This window comes from Macrotis lagotis, chromosome X (genome assembly GCF_037893015.1).
Source record: "Macrotis lagotis isolate mMagLag1 chromosome X, bilby.v1.9.chrom.fasta, whole genome shotgun sequence".
In the NCBI taxonomy this organism is placed as follows: Eukaryota; Metazoa; Chordata; class Mammalia; order Peramelemorphia; family Peramelidae; genus Macrotis; species Macrotis lagotis.
In genome coordinates, this window is record NC_133666.1 from 166,759,082 (window position 1) to 166,777,855 (window position 18,774).

Here is an 18,774-nt window from a genome sequence, read left to right on the forward strand (position 1 = left end):
TAAAGCAAAAAGGGTTAAGAGATTTGCCCAGGGTCAGACAGCTTGTAAGTGAGGCTGGATTTGAACTCAGAAAGATGAATCTTCCTGACTCCAGGTCTAGTACTCCATCCATCCAGTTGCCCCGTCCAAGTTCTTATACAGGTAATCTATACAAATAATAAACATCAGGAGTGGGACTTAAGCCAGATACTGATTCTCCTTTAAACTTATGAACCTTTCTTCCTTCAAGACACAGCTCATGCACCACCTTGTATATGAATTCCTTCTTCATTACCTCAACTACTAGAGATTGCCTTTAAAAATGCCTCATATTTAGCTATTTAGTATTTATTATCCTTATATTTATATACAGATATGAAGATAATTATTGAAAGTGGCAGAATTGATGAGGTTCTTTTACTTTTCAAGAGTCTCTAGAGCAGTAAGTTAAATTAAAAGTTTAAATACAATTTAATTTTCTTTCTAAATTCTTTAATGTCTAGGCAATTATTCCCAGTTTCATTTTTTTTTTAGGTTTTTGCTAGGCAATGGAGTTAAGTGGCTTGCCCAAGGCCACACAGCTAGGTTATTAAGTGTCTGAGACCGGATTTGAACCCAGGTACTCCTGACTCCAGGGCCGGTGCTTTATCCACTGCACCACCTAGCCGCCCCCAGTTTCATTTTGATAAACAAATTATAGGGGTCTGCAAACTTGTTTTTATTAAATAAACATTTTGATCTGCATTTTATTATAATTGGTTTCTTTTGTAATCTTATATATATTTCATGCATTAAAAAGTACTCTTCTGGGGGTTTTATGAGGATCACATGTGAAAGTGCTTTATAAATTGTAAAACACGATATAAATGAAAAAATATGATTCTTCTGGCTTGGATTTCCTGACTTAATAGCTATAAAACAGACAAATAAAATCCCTATTTTTCTGATCCTGTTATATACAGGATTCTGTTATGTAAAGAAAAGTCTATGCTTCATTTAGAAACCTCACCAGGAAAAAAATTCCTTCTGAATCCATATATAACCACCCTACCTAACATCCTTCTTTTCTAAAATACAATCTTAGATGCCTGCTTTCCAGTTCCAAAACATTCATGATATTAACTCAGCAAATATATATCAGACACTTATGTGAAACATCTAGTGCAAGCCCTGAATATCCTCAGAACTAAAATAATTTTAAAATTTCCTAAGGCAAATTCTTTTTCTAATATACTGAATATATGGGATTCTAACCTTGAAGCAATTCCAGGAAGTTGTCAATCAGTCAACAAACATTTATTAAGAGTCTACTATGGGCCAGTCAAGGTGCCAAGAAGTAGGGATACAAACCCATATTTACAAAACAAAACCAAAAAAAAGATAAACCCTACTCTCAAGGAGTTTATAATCTAATAACATACAAAAAGAAGGGTGGGGATGGGAGAGTTCATGGGGGAGTCCATGGCCCTGCTCTTCAGTCAAAAGGTACTGATGATGATACCAGGAATACTCAATCTTGAAGGATAATGGAATTTCTTAGTTTAAAAAAACCATATTCCTACATAATCTAAGAAATCAAACATCCACATGATTTCACTCACCTTGCATACTAATTTATTTCACATTTAACCTGGGTTTTTCATTCCTCCACTATTTCCTAGTTTGCGGATCACCTCTCCATTATTGAAAGATATAGACCAACAGCAAGGTATGTGATGGGAGAATATGGGAGAGGCCAGAGCATTGAGCATTAAAGCAAAAACCTGGATGATCCAGCATCCAAGAAAGGAAGGGGAATGGAGCCAAGAACAATGTCTTAGACATAAAAGTGACATTCTTTAAAATGTGTTGGAGTGAATGAAAGATGGGAAAAAATAGGAAGGATGGTATACAGTAAGAACTGAGATGGGCAGGCTAGATGGATCAATGAATAGAGTACTGGACCTGGAATCAGGAAACCCTGAGTAAGCCTCAGATACTTACTAGCTGCGGGTGACCCTGGTCAAGTCACTTCACCCTGTTTGCCTCAGTTTCTTCCTCTGTAAAAAAAACTACAGAAGAAAATGACAAACCACTCCAGTAGCTTTGCCAAGAAAATTTCAAATAAGGGTCACAAAGAATTGGACATGACTAAAACAATAGAACAACAAGAACATAGGCAGCAAAATTTTGTGAATAATTGAATATGAAGCTTTTGAAAAAATATGAAGTGGTGAGGAAGAACTGGATAAATTGGGAATACACATTTTGTTACACTCTAAAGTGACCTGAAAAGGCAAAACTACAGTCTGAGGCTTTGGAGATTTGGACTTGAAAAGTAAAACTATAGTCTGAGGTTTTGAGGGTTTCAGAGATCCACACACTTTGTGAAGGAAGGGAGGTAACAGCTGTATCTGGGGGAAAGATGAGGATAGACATCAACTAAGTTGAGGATTTACTGAAATTACTTTCCCTTATGTGAACAAAATGTAAATCAAAAGTGAAATGGTTTTAAATACAACATATAAAATTAACCGAAGTCTTACAATTTCTCTCTGGAATATAAAAGGATGAAATTTTGGTTAGCATAGCATAATAAAAACCTATACCAAAGAATATATTCTATTCTTGAACAGTGTAAAATAGCACAGTGAATTCCTTACTAATTTAGTGAGTTTTCAAACATTTACAATTATAAAACAATGACAAAATATATTTTTATAATTTTGCTGAGCAAGAGAAAACATGATTTATTGCTAAATGAAATTTCAAACAAAGAGATACAGAAATCCAGTTCATTTGGAATTTATTTTTTCTAAAAAAGAACAGTATATTTTCATGCAACACATACATAGTTTTTAAATAATCATGACAGGAAGAGTTACGGAATGCTGCACTCATAGAATTTCATGAAATATACAAAATGCCCAATATTTTGGGTTGCACATAATAAAGGAATACCTTAAATACATTTTCAAAATACTGTAACAACCAAGATTACATGCCTTATGAGGGCATAGGAATGTAATTTAGGAAAAAAATCACATAGGGACTACTCATTTCTTTAAAAATCACTGAGCCAAGATAAAAGCAATATTCATCTTCATATACTGATTTTATACACAATTCTATACAATACCTTTACTTAAATCAATCCAACAGCAAAAATTAAGACTATCTCTTCCTCTTTTTTGGTAAACAATTGTATGGTAAACCTAGATGACTTTTTTCTCCTGGATTTTACCTGGGAGTAGCCTTTTTATTTAAAAGAGGGCAGGTTTGGCACTTTAATACTGATGTCACCAATGTTAATATTTCTTGGGATCTCAGGAAGATTCATATTCTTTACAGCAGATACTGCACGGGCTGGAGCTCCTGCTAAGCCAGCCTGTATATAGAGGTAAATAAAAAGAAAAAAGAAAATGTCCAACTCAGGTGTAATTCATCACAAAACTGGTGTACACAATGGAAGACAGTGACAACGCATTTCAGATAACAAGATTAAAACACCAGATGGGAGTTTTGGTTTGTATGGGATGAGTTACTTTGAAGTACTAAACTATAAGGAGAAAACAATTCACACATTTTAAAATATAGTGAATTACATGCAATGGAAACAATATAAATGAGAGGAAAGGGGGGAGAATCTAAAGGATATGTTGACTGCTAATTACCTAGTGAGAGATTTTAATGCAGATTAAACATAGCCTTAATCATACTACACTTCATCTTTAAAGATAATTCTATTCATTTTAGTCACCTGTGCATCTTAGGTTAGTTACGAATTCTATCTGTACAATTATCTTGATTTTATGAGTGTATTATAACTTAATTACCATTTCCAATCAACTTCTATATTGAAATTTTTAGAATCACAAAGCAGGATCTAAAGATATCTCTTCTCTGGTGTGTGTGTGTGTGTGTGTGTGCACGCATGTGTGTGTGCATGTGAGCGCGCACGCGCACACGCACACACACACACATGCATATACTGGCAGTGTGACTCTGGATGAGGCAGTAACCTTTCTAAAATGACAGAGAAATTTTTAACCTGCATTGATAAAAGGAGTTTTCTCATCATTCTATCAGGAAAATCTCCAGTTCAGTATCTAATCCTTTGAAACAGGAGATTCATTAAGATCTCTTAGAAAGGTTGTGTTCTGATACTGTTTTTTTCTAAGCATTTATTACAAAAGTGTGATCAATGAATATTTTTATATGACCGTATCAAAACTGAAATCTATTAATCATGCTTGCATTACATGGGTTAGTAAGGTTAAATTTCTAAAAACATTTCAAAATAATGAAATTTTGAAATCTATTTTCTAAAATTTGAAGGATCTGTCTAAGCTTATGTAGAGACATTAGTGCTTTTCAATGAATTTTTTATAGAAATTATTTTAATTTGAAATTAGTTGTGCCTGTAAAAATTTTCTTAGTTAGCAGGCAAGAAGATAACCTGCAACCCCTGAAGGGTTTTTTAGATATTGAAGCAAAAATTTAACATATAAGTTCACTTTCATAAGCATAAGTCCTGAAGTAAAGTCACCTAAATGGAAGACTTCATTAATATCTCTTCATAAATGTGCTCATGATAATTTTGGTTTAATTATTTTCAGTACAAAGCATTACCGGCAATTAGAGGGATGGGTCTTTGCTTTCATCATATGAGTTGTATATTTTAAAATAGCTTTAAAATTGTTATTAGGAAGAAATATGAAAAGCATACATATTTTCTGAAATATGAAAAGCACACATATTTTCTCTAATAAAAAAAAATCTGCTTTTAAGTTTGGAAGCTTAATTTGTTGGTCAAATAGATCTCACTAGTATTTATTCAAAGGTATTTCATAATTAGGCTTTGTAATTAAAATGAAAGCAACTGACTTTGGCATCAGTTTGTGTGGCATCAATTTGTATGAATGCTGATGAAAGCAATGATAAAAAAAATTCCAACATCCATCAAACTTTCCAGTAGTGCAATGAAAAATAGGTAGGAAATGCCAACTACAATGTCAATTTAATAGAAACAGAGTTTAAAATTCCTTTTAATAATTTGCTAAGAGCACAAATAGCAACAGAGAAATTATCTTCTTATATGACTTTCCCTCTCTTAAAGATATTCCATCTGAGAAAAATCTTGACCAACACAAACCAGGAAGGTGTATTTTCTGAATAAAGGGTGAAATTACTGTTAAAAAATGAAGAACAATTTTAAAATGAAAATACTGGGAGATTCAGCAAAATATCATCAATGACAGATGGCTCACATATGCAATTATGGGTGAGATTTTAAACAGAAAGGTCATCTTGATGACATGGATGAAGACCCTCAAACCCCAAGTGAGTGAAGGTTTGGGTTGAGGTATTTTGTTGTAATTTAATGTACGTTAATTGTTTTTGTTAATGGTCAACTAAAAACTAAACAAAAACTATGCATTTTACCTACCTGAAGCTATCCTTTTTATACTGATTACTGTACTCTGTCTCCCGCCCCCAAAAAAGTGGAAACACAATTGAATGTTGTTTAGCATACTACGTATTACACTGAGGAAAGTCTCTTTTTTGTTCATCATTCTTCTACCATAATTTAAATGGTTTCAATTCAAAGAGATCCCAGAAAAAGAGTTGACATAACTTCTTTCAGATTTCCTTTTTTAGTGTCGGGAAGTATGTTGATTGCAAAGGGAGATGAAATTATTTTACAAAATTGTACAGACTTCCTGGAACTATGTTCCTTTTCCTAAGCTGAAAAAAATTGTAACTTTTCAAATTGCCATGTTGATTTACTATAGCCTTCTTTAATAACAGTTCTCCAAGTTCTCAAGACTGAGTTGTATAATATTCCAACAAAAGATAAATAGACTTTATTGAAAAAAACTAATAAAAAAAACTTTAAGTTTAGACACCAAAGTAATAGTGAACCTCTTAAAAAATGTTACTCAGAATATTTTTATTGGATGGCATGCTTTAATTTTTTACGAACAGTAAAGTAATTCCTTCAACATTAAATAGATATTAAACCGTCTGTAATAAAAAGCAGTTAAACTTTGGCAAAGAATAGATAAGTAATAAATATATTCTTGTTATTTGCATTGGATTAAGTTGTTTCTTTGCAAACATGGTCTCAAAGATGATATCTTGCTAATGATTGATGCTGGCTTCTGATGAGAATACATAGATATATATAGTCAATTTGTATAATTAATTTCAAATAACACAATTGTGTCATACATAGCTGTCAATATGCAAAACTGCTAAAAGAAATTATGAAGCCCAAGGAACTATAATCCTTCTAAACATAAGCAACAAGCCCATAAACATGCAGAGGATGACAACTACTTAAAACACACAAATGAATTAATAGAATACAAATTATTTCTCAAGTATATTCAACATTTTTATAATATACAATATATAAAATCAACTGGTATAAGTATAAAAGGAATAAAATTAAAATTGCCAAATCCATTTATTTTTAATTGAACTGGCAAATTATTTGGGAAAACTGGAAAGAGAGAGAATAAAAATGTGGGAAAAAATGCTATAAGGACAAAATTATACTAAGGCAGCCTGTACTCTTAAGTTCTTAAACAGATGATCTATAGTTAAATATATGTAAATATGAAATGAATATTTATATATAACCTTTATAAAATAATATTATTCATCATATTTAATGATGAAATAAAATTTCAAGTTAAAAGTGAAAAAATTGGATCATACTGATCTAGAAATGGAAGGGACCTCAAGAATTTGTTAACTATCATTTGAAGTCAAGAAAAAGAAATATGTTAATTAGAAAATTATATAGTTTAGGAAAAAAATAGAAATTTAAAGTAATTTTCTTTGTTATCAGGATAATTGTCTTCCAGAAAAAGAGTATCCTATTGATATACTAAGCAATTAACATTTAAAAGCAAAAAACAACATCAAAACACCCCCATTGTTTTTTTTAAAAGAACACTAAAATTTTACAAGAATTAAACAACTGTGATATGCTTACTATAAAATAACTGATAGAAATTAGGCTTGCCTCTAATAATACTACTTAGCAATCAAAGATTCAAAAAATATATGAAACTATAATACTGAAGACTGAAAAAACTACTGGAGAAATAACTTGTTTCCATCCATGTTGTACTGGAGTACCACTAAGGCTGGCATACTTTACCATTTCCACTTCCCAAAATAAATATATGAGGTTGAAGCAGTAAGATTGTGAACTGAATGAAAGAATGATGTATAGGATATAAAAGAATGACCACGTTTTCTCTCCCATGAGATTAAATAAAGGAACAGAATTAAGAGAAAGAAAACAAAATGAAGTCTGCAAGTATATCAAAATGAGGCCAAACAGATAAAAGACTTATACAGACATACTCTGGGAAATTTCAAGCACCTGAATCACAAAGATAGTAATGGATGGGTATGATTTGTTTTTGATTTTGTTTTTAAAGTGCCAGACCCAAAAATAAACAGAATATGTGCAAGCAGAACTCAAAAAGCAGCATTTCTAAGATTTCAAAGATCCTGCAAACCCCCTTCCCTTATGCAATAAATAGTAGTATTTATTGGAAGGGAAAGGAAGAGTGGTACATTAGATATTTTTTCTTTAAGTAAAATTTCTTACCATCTAAAAAGATTTCTTCCAACTTCAAAATATTGCATAATAAAGATGGTGGTTGCAAATATTTAATATATTTTAAAACTTTTCTCCACCTTTCTAAATAAATGCTGGTAATATGATATCTAAATATCATAATTTTGATCTAAAAGACAGGTATGGGAAATACCAGCCTTATCAAACACACTATTAAATGGTTTCAGACCCCAAATCATTAACAAAATATCTGCAGATTTTGAAAATATGTTTTTAAGCAAGGTGAACATTTTCAACAACTTTGCTTCTAAATATGAATTACCCATTAAAGTACTGAGTTACAAGGAATAGGAGGTAACCTAGAAACTCAGAAGTTCTAATCATAGCTCGGGGGAGTGAGTGCTCTTTTCTTTGGGACCAGTGTTTAACAGTCCATCTGAAAACATTCATATTAGAATTAATATCTTTTTCAAACTTTTAGTAAATATCTAGCCTAAAGATTGTTGTGAATATACAGTAAAATATAAATGCTAAATATAATTTATATTCAGGGCATCCCAAAAGTCTTGGTACAATTGTAAGATTTAGCCACTTAAAATTGCCCTGAGAGTTTGAAATATCTTGTAAAGAATCTTAATTTTTTTTTAAATGAGAGGAACTGCCAAACAAGCAGTAATCTTGCAGAGACTGTCCTATCTCTCTCTGTGGATACAAAGGATTGGTCATGGGGCATCTCTTAGACTCATCCTCTATCATTTACGTGGTTTGGATGTTAAGTCTGACTGCTATTTAGTAGGAATACCCATTTGAAATGGTGAAAATCTCTTTCATACAGACAGTGTGGTACGGGAAAAAAAACACTATATTCATAATATGGAAAATCTGGTTCTTAGTAATTACCCTGTCATGTACTATATGAATTTAGGTAAGGCAGAAACTCTCTCAACTTCAATTTGTAAATCAGAAAAACAAGGAAAGGATAAGGGTATTTGCACTACCTTATTGCACAGTTATGAGGAGAGTCTGTAAACTACAAAGTGCTTTAGAAATGTGAACTAGTATAAAATTTTGGAGGGTTTCTAACCCTGATATTTGCAAGTAAGCCATCTTTAATATGCATTTATTTGTGACTGTTAAGACTTTCAGATTTGAAAACTATTTGGAAAAAAATGCTCTACTGTTCACCTGTGAACTATCCTAAAACTTCTCTGTTCTTGTTTCATACAAAGGATAGGTTTTTATTTTATGATTTATTAACTTCCAAATTCAGCAAGATATTTTTATAAACAATGAAATCCTGATTTGGAGACTGAGAAATGAAAATGTCAGGGACAGGTAAATTATTAGACAAGTTCTGCTATGTGATGCCTCTCCCCCAGGTTCCCAAACATTTACACACAAATTAGATTGTCATTATACAGATGTGCCAGTTAAATGACAATGTTAAAAAAAATTAAACTGTTTCATTCTACAACACAGGCAGACAAAACAGAAATGACAACAACGATGTGCTAGTAAAATATACTAAGTCCAATAAAAGATGAGGGAACTACAAGAAGGAACTAGCATGAAAAATAGGCTACAGGGACTGGTATGGGTTCATTAACATAAAGAATTTTTGAGTCTGGCCTAAATAATTTATTGCCTTTTGACATCATTTTGCTTTCCCTTTGTTAAAAGCACATTTTTCTCAAAGTCAGCAATACCTTGTCTACCTGTCCTGTCTGGGAGACTGAAAGATAAAGGTCTGTAAGAGAGAAGAATGGAAAGAGCTAGAAAGATCAGGAGGTTCGGAAAAATGAGGACTGACTTCAAAAAGTAGAGACTAAATTCACACCCAACTTACCCTCTTAACAATAACACTCCATATACATTCACAATGACTAACCGAATCTTCCCCTCCCCACCCAACTACCTCCACCCCCTCCCCAACCCCGAGAAGTCTTTTAGATTCCCAAGTCACCATCCTCCCCAGCTTAAGCCCTCCTCTCTCCAGTTCCAAAGGTAACTTAAAGCATTCGTCTAGCCAAAGCAAAATGGCTGAAAGGAAACTCATTGCAGGACTGTTTCTGTTTCTCCTCAAATGAGGACAATACTGGATAAAAAGGGATTTCCTTCTTTTAGGGATCTAAGTCTCAATAGTTCTTTCTATACCACTGACCTAAATAATAGAAAACAGATTTGTTTTGTCCTAGCACTACAAGATAAGTCATTGAATTGGTTAGGATAGTTAGTCTAAACAGAGTTTGCATAACTTTCAAGCCATATTTCAATTATACATAGGTAATTTTTAAAAGCTAAATTAGTCTTTAAAAATATTGCTTGTACAATTCTTTAAAAAATCATAACCAGTCAATCATGACATTTAAACCTCTTATTGAATTTCAACTTAATCTCTCAAAATATTTTCACTCACAAAGCAAATTACACTCTAATTCAGATGACTACAGTTTGTATTTTCATTAAGATAAATGCAGGACATTTAATAAAGATACTTTCTGAACCTAAAATGCTTCAGTCATATACAGAAATGAGAAATGCTTTGAAAGAATTTGTTAGTTTTCATTTTTTCTAAAGCCAAGTCTGAGTACTCTTTTGACTAATATAAAGCAATTACTGAAAGTAGTATATACAAGGTCAATATAACTTTTAATATTAATGGTTAAAAATGCACAATCTAATATCAATAGCTTTATTTCTATAAGTCAAAATGCTATACTAAAATTGAATTTTAAGAGTAATTATAATTAGAGAAACTATTTTAATGGTTTTATATAAAAGAATGTTAATATACACCCAATCATTGGGGACAAAGAGGAAATTGATTTGGTAGCAGTTAATAATTAGCAAATACATAAGAGATGATTGATGAATCAATCCTATAAGCCTTAAGCAGAATTACAGGCTAGTTTAAATAATATAATATCTGTGAATGGCTTAACAAAAAACCTAGAAATTTAGTCATTATGTTCTTACAAAGTTAACTTTCATTCAAACTTCATATGTACTCAATTGGTTTTTCTCTTGTATTTAATGCTTTCTATAGTGAGTAAAATTACTTCATGAGTAGACCCCCAACAAAAAAAGTCATGTAACCATATATAAAAAAAAGCCTTCATTACATAATTATTGCTACGTAATTTTTTAAGGCAGTTTGGGTTAAGTTTTTTGAAGCAAATCAGGGTCACCCAGTAAGTAAGTGTCTGAGGCTGGATTGGAACTCAAGTCCTTCTGACTCCAGGGTTAGTGCTCTATCTACTGCACCACCTAATTGCCCCTACTTAAATTTAACATTATACATATATACATACATATATATATATATATATATATATATATATATATATATATATATATATATATATAAACATTTCAGATTCTTCTTCCTCAAATATATTTTGCAAGTAAGTAGGGTATAAATTTAGTTTTAAAAAAGCTAGTAAAATAGCATATTAGGAAGAAAAGAACATCAGGTCAACTCCAATGAAGGGGTAGTGAGTAACTTAAAAATACAAGTATTGTTTCTGTGATTTGAAAAATTCCATAAAAGTATTCAAAATACTTTTTTACAATTGATGGCACAAGATACGAAAGTTACCATAAATTCTTTTTAAGGCGATTACATATTTGTCTAAAGTTTTATTTCATGCTTTTTCAGATCCTTAGCTAAACAGATTCAAAAACAATGTTAATGGATAATATACATTTCATATATTTCTATAAGCATACTTTCTAAATTCTGTACTTTAGCCTTTTACATATAAATATGCTGGCCTTTAGGATTAAATCACTTACAATACACTTTCTAGCTACTTTTTTGATACTATTCCTGGAGTTTTTTCATTTCAAAAAATGCATGTTTTTAACTCTTAACAGCAAATACATATTCTCAATATATCATAAACATGACTGTTAATAAGAATGACTGTCCTTAGAAGATAAAGGAAGCACATGTTACCAAAGGGGAAAAGAATATAAGAAAAGTAATTCTATTTTAAATTAAATCCCAGGGAAAGAGGAGCATTTTTAAAAAAGAATTTAGAATCTCTCTAAATTCTTATTACTTATTTGTCAATGGCTCTATTTATTCAAAGTGAAAGAGAATTAAATTGTCCTTTGGAATGCTGAAGAAGTGACTGACAAGTTGATTGGTTTTCTTTTGAAATGAACAGTTTAAAAGATATAATAAACATCTGAGATTTCATTAAGAACTGTAAGACAATGCTTTTCAACTCCTTTTGCCATTATGAATATACCCAAATAGTGACAATGCTCACATCTGTTTTCTACGTAGTATTCAAGAATGAACCCTCAGAGAGTAAGAATCCACTTGATTCCTGAGAGTGCATGCTGTAAGTGGGCCTCACATCTATGAGGTAGGGGATAAGCAGAGCCAGTAAAATTACAAAGGTTTTATTGTTAAAGACCAGGTGGGCTTCAATCAATCTAACATTTATAAGTAGACTCAAATTCTACCAGATGGGTCATCAATATTAAATTAAATCTTTCCAGAGAATCCAGTATAAGTCATGAAGTAATACAAATGCTCTGGTGCTAGAGATAACAATAACTAGATGAGACAGGTATCTTTAAATTTATGGCCAGGTTTGTCAAGCATGTATTTGAGCTTGAAACATTTCTTTTTGCATAAACCCTCCCTGCCCTTTTCTTCCAAAGACAGTCTTTATTTTTTAAAAAAGACTTAGTTCTATAATTTCCTTTTTAAGGAATCTGCAATTACTGTTTAAAACATCTCCGAAAAGATAATTGAATTCCATCATAGCAAGAAGCACTTCAAAGACTTGAGCTACAGGGTTCAGGGGATGGAACTCTTAAAAAAGGTGTTGCTTTGGTTAAAAGAAGCCTATATCCAACTATTAGTCTATACAGTAGCCTCAGAACACTAAAGATACTATAAGTGTACATGGTTCATTTTCTAGCAGAACAAGCAAGCCAGCTGTATTTAAGGGTGAGGCTGAAGAACAGAAATTGAAAGCTGCAGATCATGCATCATTTATGATCATGCTTTAGAAACTTTATTTCATTTAGGTACTTCCAAAACTTACCTCAGATTTTTCCAGTTTATTTTGCGCATCAATTTGAGTAACAATTTCATTCATGTTGGTCTCCAAAACCATTCCCCCCATCACCATTTCTGCCAGAATATTGTGGACCTAAGGAGGGGAAATGCAGACAAATTTAAAAAAGCAATTTTGTCATATCTGGAGCTTTGTTTTCAGAAGTAGTGTTAAGTTTAATATTTAGAATCTTGATTGCTTTTCATTTCTAGGCTATGGCTTCATATGGAAAGAGCTTAACGCCCTTCTGAGTAAACATAGGCAAGACTTAACATTTTGTCAACCAGTGTTAGCCATAACTAATGAGAATGAACATAGAAACTAAAGCATGAAAATGAAAAAAGTCTTGTGAAAATAAGGAATCATGAAATGAGGTCCTTATATAAGGAGGACTTTAAAAGGGAGTAACTAAGACATTAGTCCCTTCTCCCCAGCAAAATATATGGAGCTTTTGCATTCCTCAGGTGATTTCAGGTCAGTCTCCACAGGGTTCCACAACCTTAACTCTAAGATAGGCACTATTATCTGCACCATTTCTATCACATGGTTGTTGTAAGGAAAGCATCTTATAAAACTTGAAAACAGCCTAGGAACTTAAGTTATTCCAGCATAGCCAAGGACAGAGATGGCTAATAATGTCACCTGGAAAATATGAACAACCAAGGGGGATAAGACCTGATTAAAGAACACAAGATGACTTTTAAATAAACAAATTAAATTTGTACAATATTTTCCACAAAAAGTTTATGCATTAAAATGTATCTTATGACTTAGGTTCTGATGATGTTACTGCTGTCATATAATAATTAGTTAAGAAAAATATGCATTCTGAAGGCATCAAGTAACCTTTCTGGGAAAATATTAATTGAATTTTATGCAGTGTGAGAGGCTCTTGTTTAAAAGCATGTATTCATAATGAGAATCCTTTTTTTGCCTCAGTTCCTCATCTGTAAAATAAGCTGGAGAAGGAAATGGCAAATCACTCCAGTATATTGGCTAAGAAAATCCCAAATGTTACGATGAAATGTTGGACACAAGTGACAAACTGCTGAACAACAACATACAAACATATACACATTTAGATGAAAGCTCTGTGTGTACATGTGTATGTGTGTACATGCAATATATCCAACAACAACAACAACAAAATCCAACAACAAAGAATAAATTAACAAAGTGTTATAGAATAAAAATTCTCAGGGGATTTGTATTAATGAATAGGTAAGTGCTAATTAATACAATTTCTATAAATGTGCATTTTTTTGAGGTTTTTTTGCAAGGCAAATGGGGTTAAGTGGCTTCCCCAAGGCCACACAGCTAGGTAATTATTAAGTGTCTGAGGCTGGATTTGAACTCAGGTACTCCTGACTCCAGGGCTGGTGCTCTATCCACTGCACCACCTAGCTGCCCCGTAAATGTGCACATTTTTAAAATGACTTCAAGATATCTAAAAAGTATATTTTATCAAATAGTTTTTTAAGAATTCAAAATACCTTACAGATTTCTTTCATTTTACCCTTCAATACTTTTATTTAGTTCCACAAATTTTATATGCATGAAAGAGCACTGGATCTGGCCCCAGAGAACTTTGATTCAAATGAGAGGATAAAAGATGTAAAACTAAAAGGGCTCTCAGAAACTATCTAGGCCAAGCCCATGACTTTTAATCTCTACTTTACAGATGAGAAACTGTGACTTTGAATGGATTAAGTGACTTCTCCAAAGTCATACAGATAATAATTGTCAGAGGTGAGGTTAAACCTAGACCCTCCTAACTCCAAATTCCTTGATGTTATCAAATATACCAGTTCCAGTGCAGCTATTTATTACCTATGATCTCCGGTCTCATTTTCCTCACATGTCAAATCAGGAAATAAATTCTGACTTTGTCCTTCTATATATTAACATTCTCACAAGGCAGAGATTCAAGTGAAGGCACCACAAAGATTATTCTGGCTGGTCAATATGGATGAAAAATATTTTAACTAGCTCATAAAATGCTGTAGGCAGGAAGCCTATGGAATTGTCTTTTGGGGGAGTATAGGAGTGAAACATGGGGTGAAGAAAATAACGAAATCTCTGATTTCATTAATATAAGAAAGTCCAGTGAGGAAATTTCTACCAACAGCAAACTGATTCTTCTTCTGCAATTCAGTCAGATTTGCCTACAACACTGAAAGTTTCTGGATATGTCCAAGACACATTTCAAATCCAAAGCTCCGAAACTCTGAGTTGGTTCTCCATCTACTATACCAGACTACCTCTCAAAATGAACAAATACACATACATGCATGCATTCACACACACTCTCTGAATCTATTGCAGATTGAGGAGCAACTGACAATTAGGCTAAATGACATCTGAGTAATTATGCAAAGAGTTTGATACCAAATTTGATACCTGCTGTCACAAAAGACCTCAGTCTTACATCAGTATTTTTATTGTTCAGTCGTGTCCAAACTCTCTGTGACCCCAGTGGGGATTTTTTGGGCAAAGATACTGAAGTGGTTGCCAATTCTTTCTCCAGATCATTTTATAGATAAGAAACTGAGGCAAAAAAAGGTTAAATGACTTGTCCAGGGTCACACAACTATTAAATGTCTAAGGCGATTTTTGAACTCAGGTCTCCCTGAGTTTCTGTGGCCTTGCATGGCTAGCACTGTAGTCACAGTATTACATCATTGCCCCAGCCTACCAGTAGTATTCTACACAGTTGCAAGTCTCCAAACAATCTAAATTACATATATCGAGAAGGTTGACAAGGTGGGTACAAATAAAACTGCGGCCTGATACACACATCAGAAGAAATTTGAAAGACATTATTAAGTTAATGGATGACCAGCAAAGGTGATATGGCCAGTTGACTGTGGTGATGAGTGGACATATAAACAGGCTGAATGGCAAATTCATATTCATATGGGATACATTTCACAAAATTGAGTGGGCGATGAATACGTTTATCCAATGCTTGATATAAGTGGTAATGGCCCTAGTCTAAACACAATAATGGCAAAAAAACATGGTGGTGTGAAAAAAAAAGATATTATATTTGGGGCGGGAGGAGCATGACATCATTCATGAATATCATCCTTAAGTTGTAGCAGGGCAGTAATTTTGCTCTGGTAGAGTATACATAGACATCTATAAAATTCAGTCCTTGAAGTATTTTTAAGCAGCAAACAGCATCTAAAGTACCATTTTTTCACTTAGATAATTTACAGGAACATTTTGGTGCTTGGATTATTTGTTTCAAAGATGTAGGTATACTTCCAATAATATAAACCAAAGTCCTATGTCTTCTCAACCTGCAAAGTCTTTTGTCTGTCTTTCTGGAGATCCTCCATACACTACTAAGTATTAAATGAATTTCTAAGCTAAACATAATTTCCTGTCTTATATTTTTGCAATAAATACAATGTGAATGATTACATTCATCAAAGTCAAAGAATTAAGGACATATTTGAGTTACAACAGACAAGGTCATCCTGACATCATCTTTTAATGTTACTGATTCAGGGATGTCTCTTTTGTCATCCTTTTCTGGTTGCCAGTTTCACTTTGGTAAGCACACCTTTAAAAACCAAGGTTACTGTATTCTCAGCTGAATTTGAAATTGAGATACATTTCACACAACTGGCTGGTCAACAAATAGATGTTTATCTCGATGTATGTGGCAAAGGCTCCACTCTAAACACAAGAGGGTTATGCATCCTTATCTTTCCCCCCCCAAAGGTTTATTTTGAAAGAACTCACTCAGCAAATCATAACAATGCAGACAATAAAAGGTTCAAATTATGAGGAATAAATGGTTTCATTAAACTCTAAAACTTAGTCATAAAGTCAATAGAACTTAATTTTTCTGTTAACAATGGAATGCTTCCCATTAGTATAAAAATAATGAACAACCTATAGGTTAATTCCAAATATTTTAAGATAATACCTTTCATATTTTTATTTTAATAAAACATTTTTATTAAAAAAGGTACACATTTTTCATCATTCTGACATACTCAACACCTTCTGTCTTCTCTGACAATCTTTTCAGTTCTTGGTTCAGCACCTCCTGAGTGAGAGATATGCCAGGTGTTTCCAACAACCCCAGGACCAGTTTAGCAATCTTGTCCACTTCTCTTGAGATGGCTTGCAGCTGTGCTTGAGCCACAGCAGGGTGAGTCCATAGGTAGGAATATGCTGGTGAGACCAAGTCCTGCAAGCCACTGATGTGTCCCTGTCCCAACAAAAGGATCCTCTCTATGTAATCCTCATCTCTATCCTCCATCTGCTTTCTATACACTTCTTCCACCATGGCCTGAAGTTTCTTCACAAGTTGGAGTCTCCAAGCTTTGTCATTCAACAATCGAATCAAATGCAGTCTGTTGAATTCAGGAAGTTTCTCCAGATCCAGTAGAGCTGAATGGGTGCTGATTCCAGTTAAGTCAAACTGTTCTATCAACTCTGGTAGTGTCCTCCCCATCTGGTTCCCTGCAAAACCCTGAGCCACAATTGGTGATGATGTCTAACAAAGTCTCTGGGAGAAAGCCAGCTGAAGAGAGAAGTGTTCCAGAAATATGTCCCCTTGTCGCTTGGACAACTTGCTGCCATCCTTATTGAGAAGCAGAAGCAAATGAGCAAAGTGGGGTGGTTCCCAACCAAGGGCCCTGTATAAAAGGAAATGTTCGGCAGTAGAGACAAGCCACTCAGTTCCTCCTCAACACTGGCCACTTCATGTCGGTTCCAGCCATATACCAGCTCCTGGAAAGTCTCAGCTCCCTCCTTCAGACGGAAACAGACAGTTGGCTTGGCACCCTCTGCTAATTTCCTGGCCACATGCTCAGGACTCAAGAATCGGCATCGATTGTCATACCGGGGTGTCTGATAGTTCCTTAGGGCCTCTTTTTTCAGTAGCTCTAGGCTCTGGGGGGTACAGAAGCAATAATAAGCAGGTCCAGTCTGCAACAGTGCCTCAGTGGCTTGGCATATAGTTCCAGGCTCTGAGACTGCTGGTAGGGCCCAACAGGTCCACCTCATCTGGGGCTTTCATCAGGAGGAATGCCTGCCCACTCCAACCTGTCCTCAATGTTCTCAGCTGCCCCAGGCACCAGGCAAGTTTGATCTGTGTCTTCCAACCTTAAGCTGAAACTACCTTTGTATTTCTTGGCAACGATGTAGTTGTACAAAGCAGTACGTAGGCCTCCCAAAGGCATGAAGCCTGTGGGGCTGTGGCCCTGAGCCCCTGCAAAAGCCATGCTGTTGCCCCGTCCCCAAAGGGGCCCCCGGGCCAGGCGTAGCTGAAGCAGCCCCAGCAACAGGGGCACCATAAAGGTACACATTTTTATAAATTAAAAATATAAACCTTCAGTTTAAACTAAAAACAGGGGGGAGACTGTAGATATTAGGAATATAAAAATCCTTTCTTTAGACTTCTTCAGTTTAATTAGAGGATTTACAAATAAGCAATTAATACACTCTGAGAGGGAAAGCATCAGACAATTGAATAAACCCAATCATCTAAAATACTAAAAAATTTTTTTTCAAATATTGGGAGCTCATGTCATCTCTTCAAAAAGTCTTTGTTGAAAACTATCTGTCAGATTGATAGATAAGGAAAGAATTTTTGTCTAAAAAAAGACAAAGAGAGAATCACAAGAAACAATGGATAATTTTGATTATATGAAATCAATTCTTTTCATAAATAAAACTAATGAAGTCAAAATTAGAAGAAAAACAGGAAACTGGAAAAAAAATTTTACAGCTAGTTTTTCCTCTAATAAATATATAGAGAACTGAACCAAATTTATAAAAATACTAGCTATTCATCAATTAATAAGTGGTCAAAGGATATGAACAGGCAGTTTTCAGAAGAAATCAAAATTATCAATAGTTACATAAAAATTATCTAAATCACTACTAGTTAGAGAAATGCCAATTAAAACAACTGAGGTATTGCCTCACATCTATCAGATTGGTGAAGATGACAGAAAAGGAAAATGACATGCTGAAGGGGAAGTGGAAAAATTGGGAAACCAGCGTCCTGATGGTAGAGTTGTAAAAGAGTCCAACCATGTTAGAAAACAATTTGGAACAACACTCAAAGGGTAAGAAAACTACATACCATGACTAGGTCTGTATTCCAAG

The 18,774-nt window shown here is 33.7% G+C and overlaps 1 protein-coding gene and 1 pseudogene across 6 annotated transcripts in view; both read right to left on the minus strand.

Moving 5' to 3' along the window:
- AP3S1 (adaptor related protein complex 3 subunit sigma 1) overlaps positions 1–18,774 on the minus strand; it is a 142,482-nt gene that overhangs the window by 52,142 nt on the left and 71,566 nt on the right. For 2 of the 6 annotated variants that reach the window (XM_074199657.1, XM_074199653.1), the window contains one exon: positions 12,628–12,735. In XM_074199657.1, coding sequence (XP_074055758.1) covers positions 12,628–12,735 — 108 coding nt within the window. Of the gene's footprint in view, positions 1–10; positions 147–2,671; positions 3,347–12,627; positions 12,736–18,774 lie in introns of those variants that run through there. The other 4 variants (XM_074199656.1, XM_074199655.1, XM_074199658.1 and 1 more) reach the window with 4 other exon arrangements.
- Positions 12,742–18,319, minus strand: LOC141497070 (nondiscriminating glutamyl-tRNA synthetase EARS2, mitochondrial-like; annotated as a pseudogene).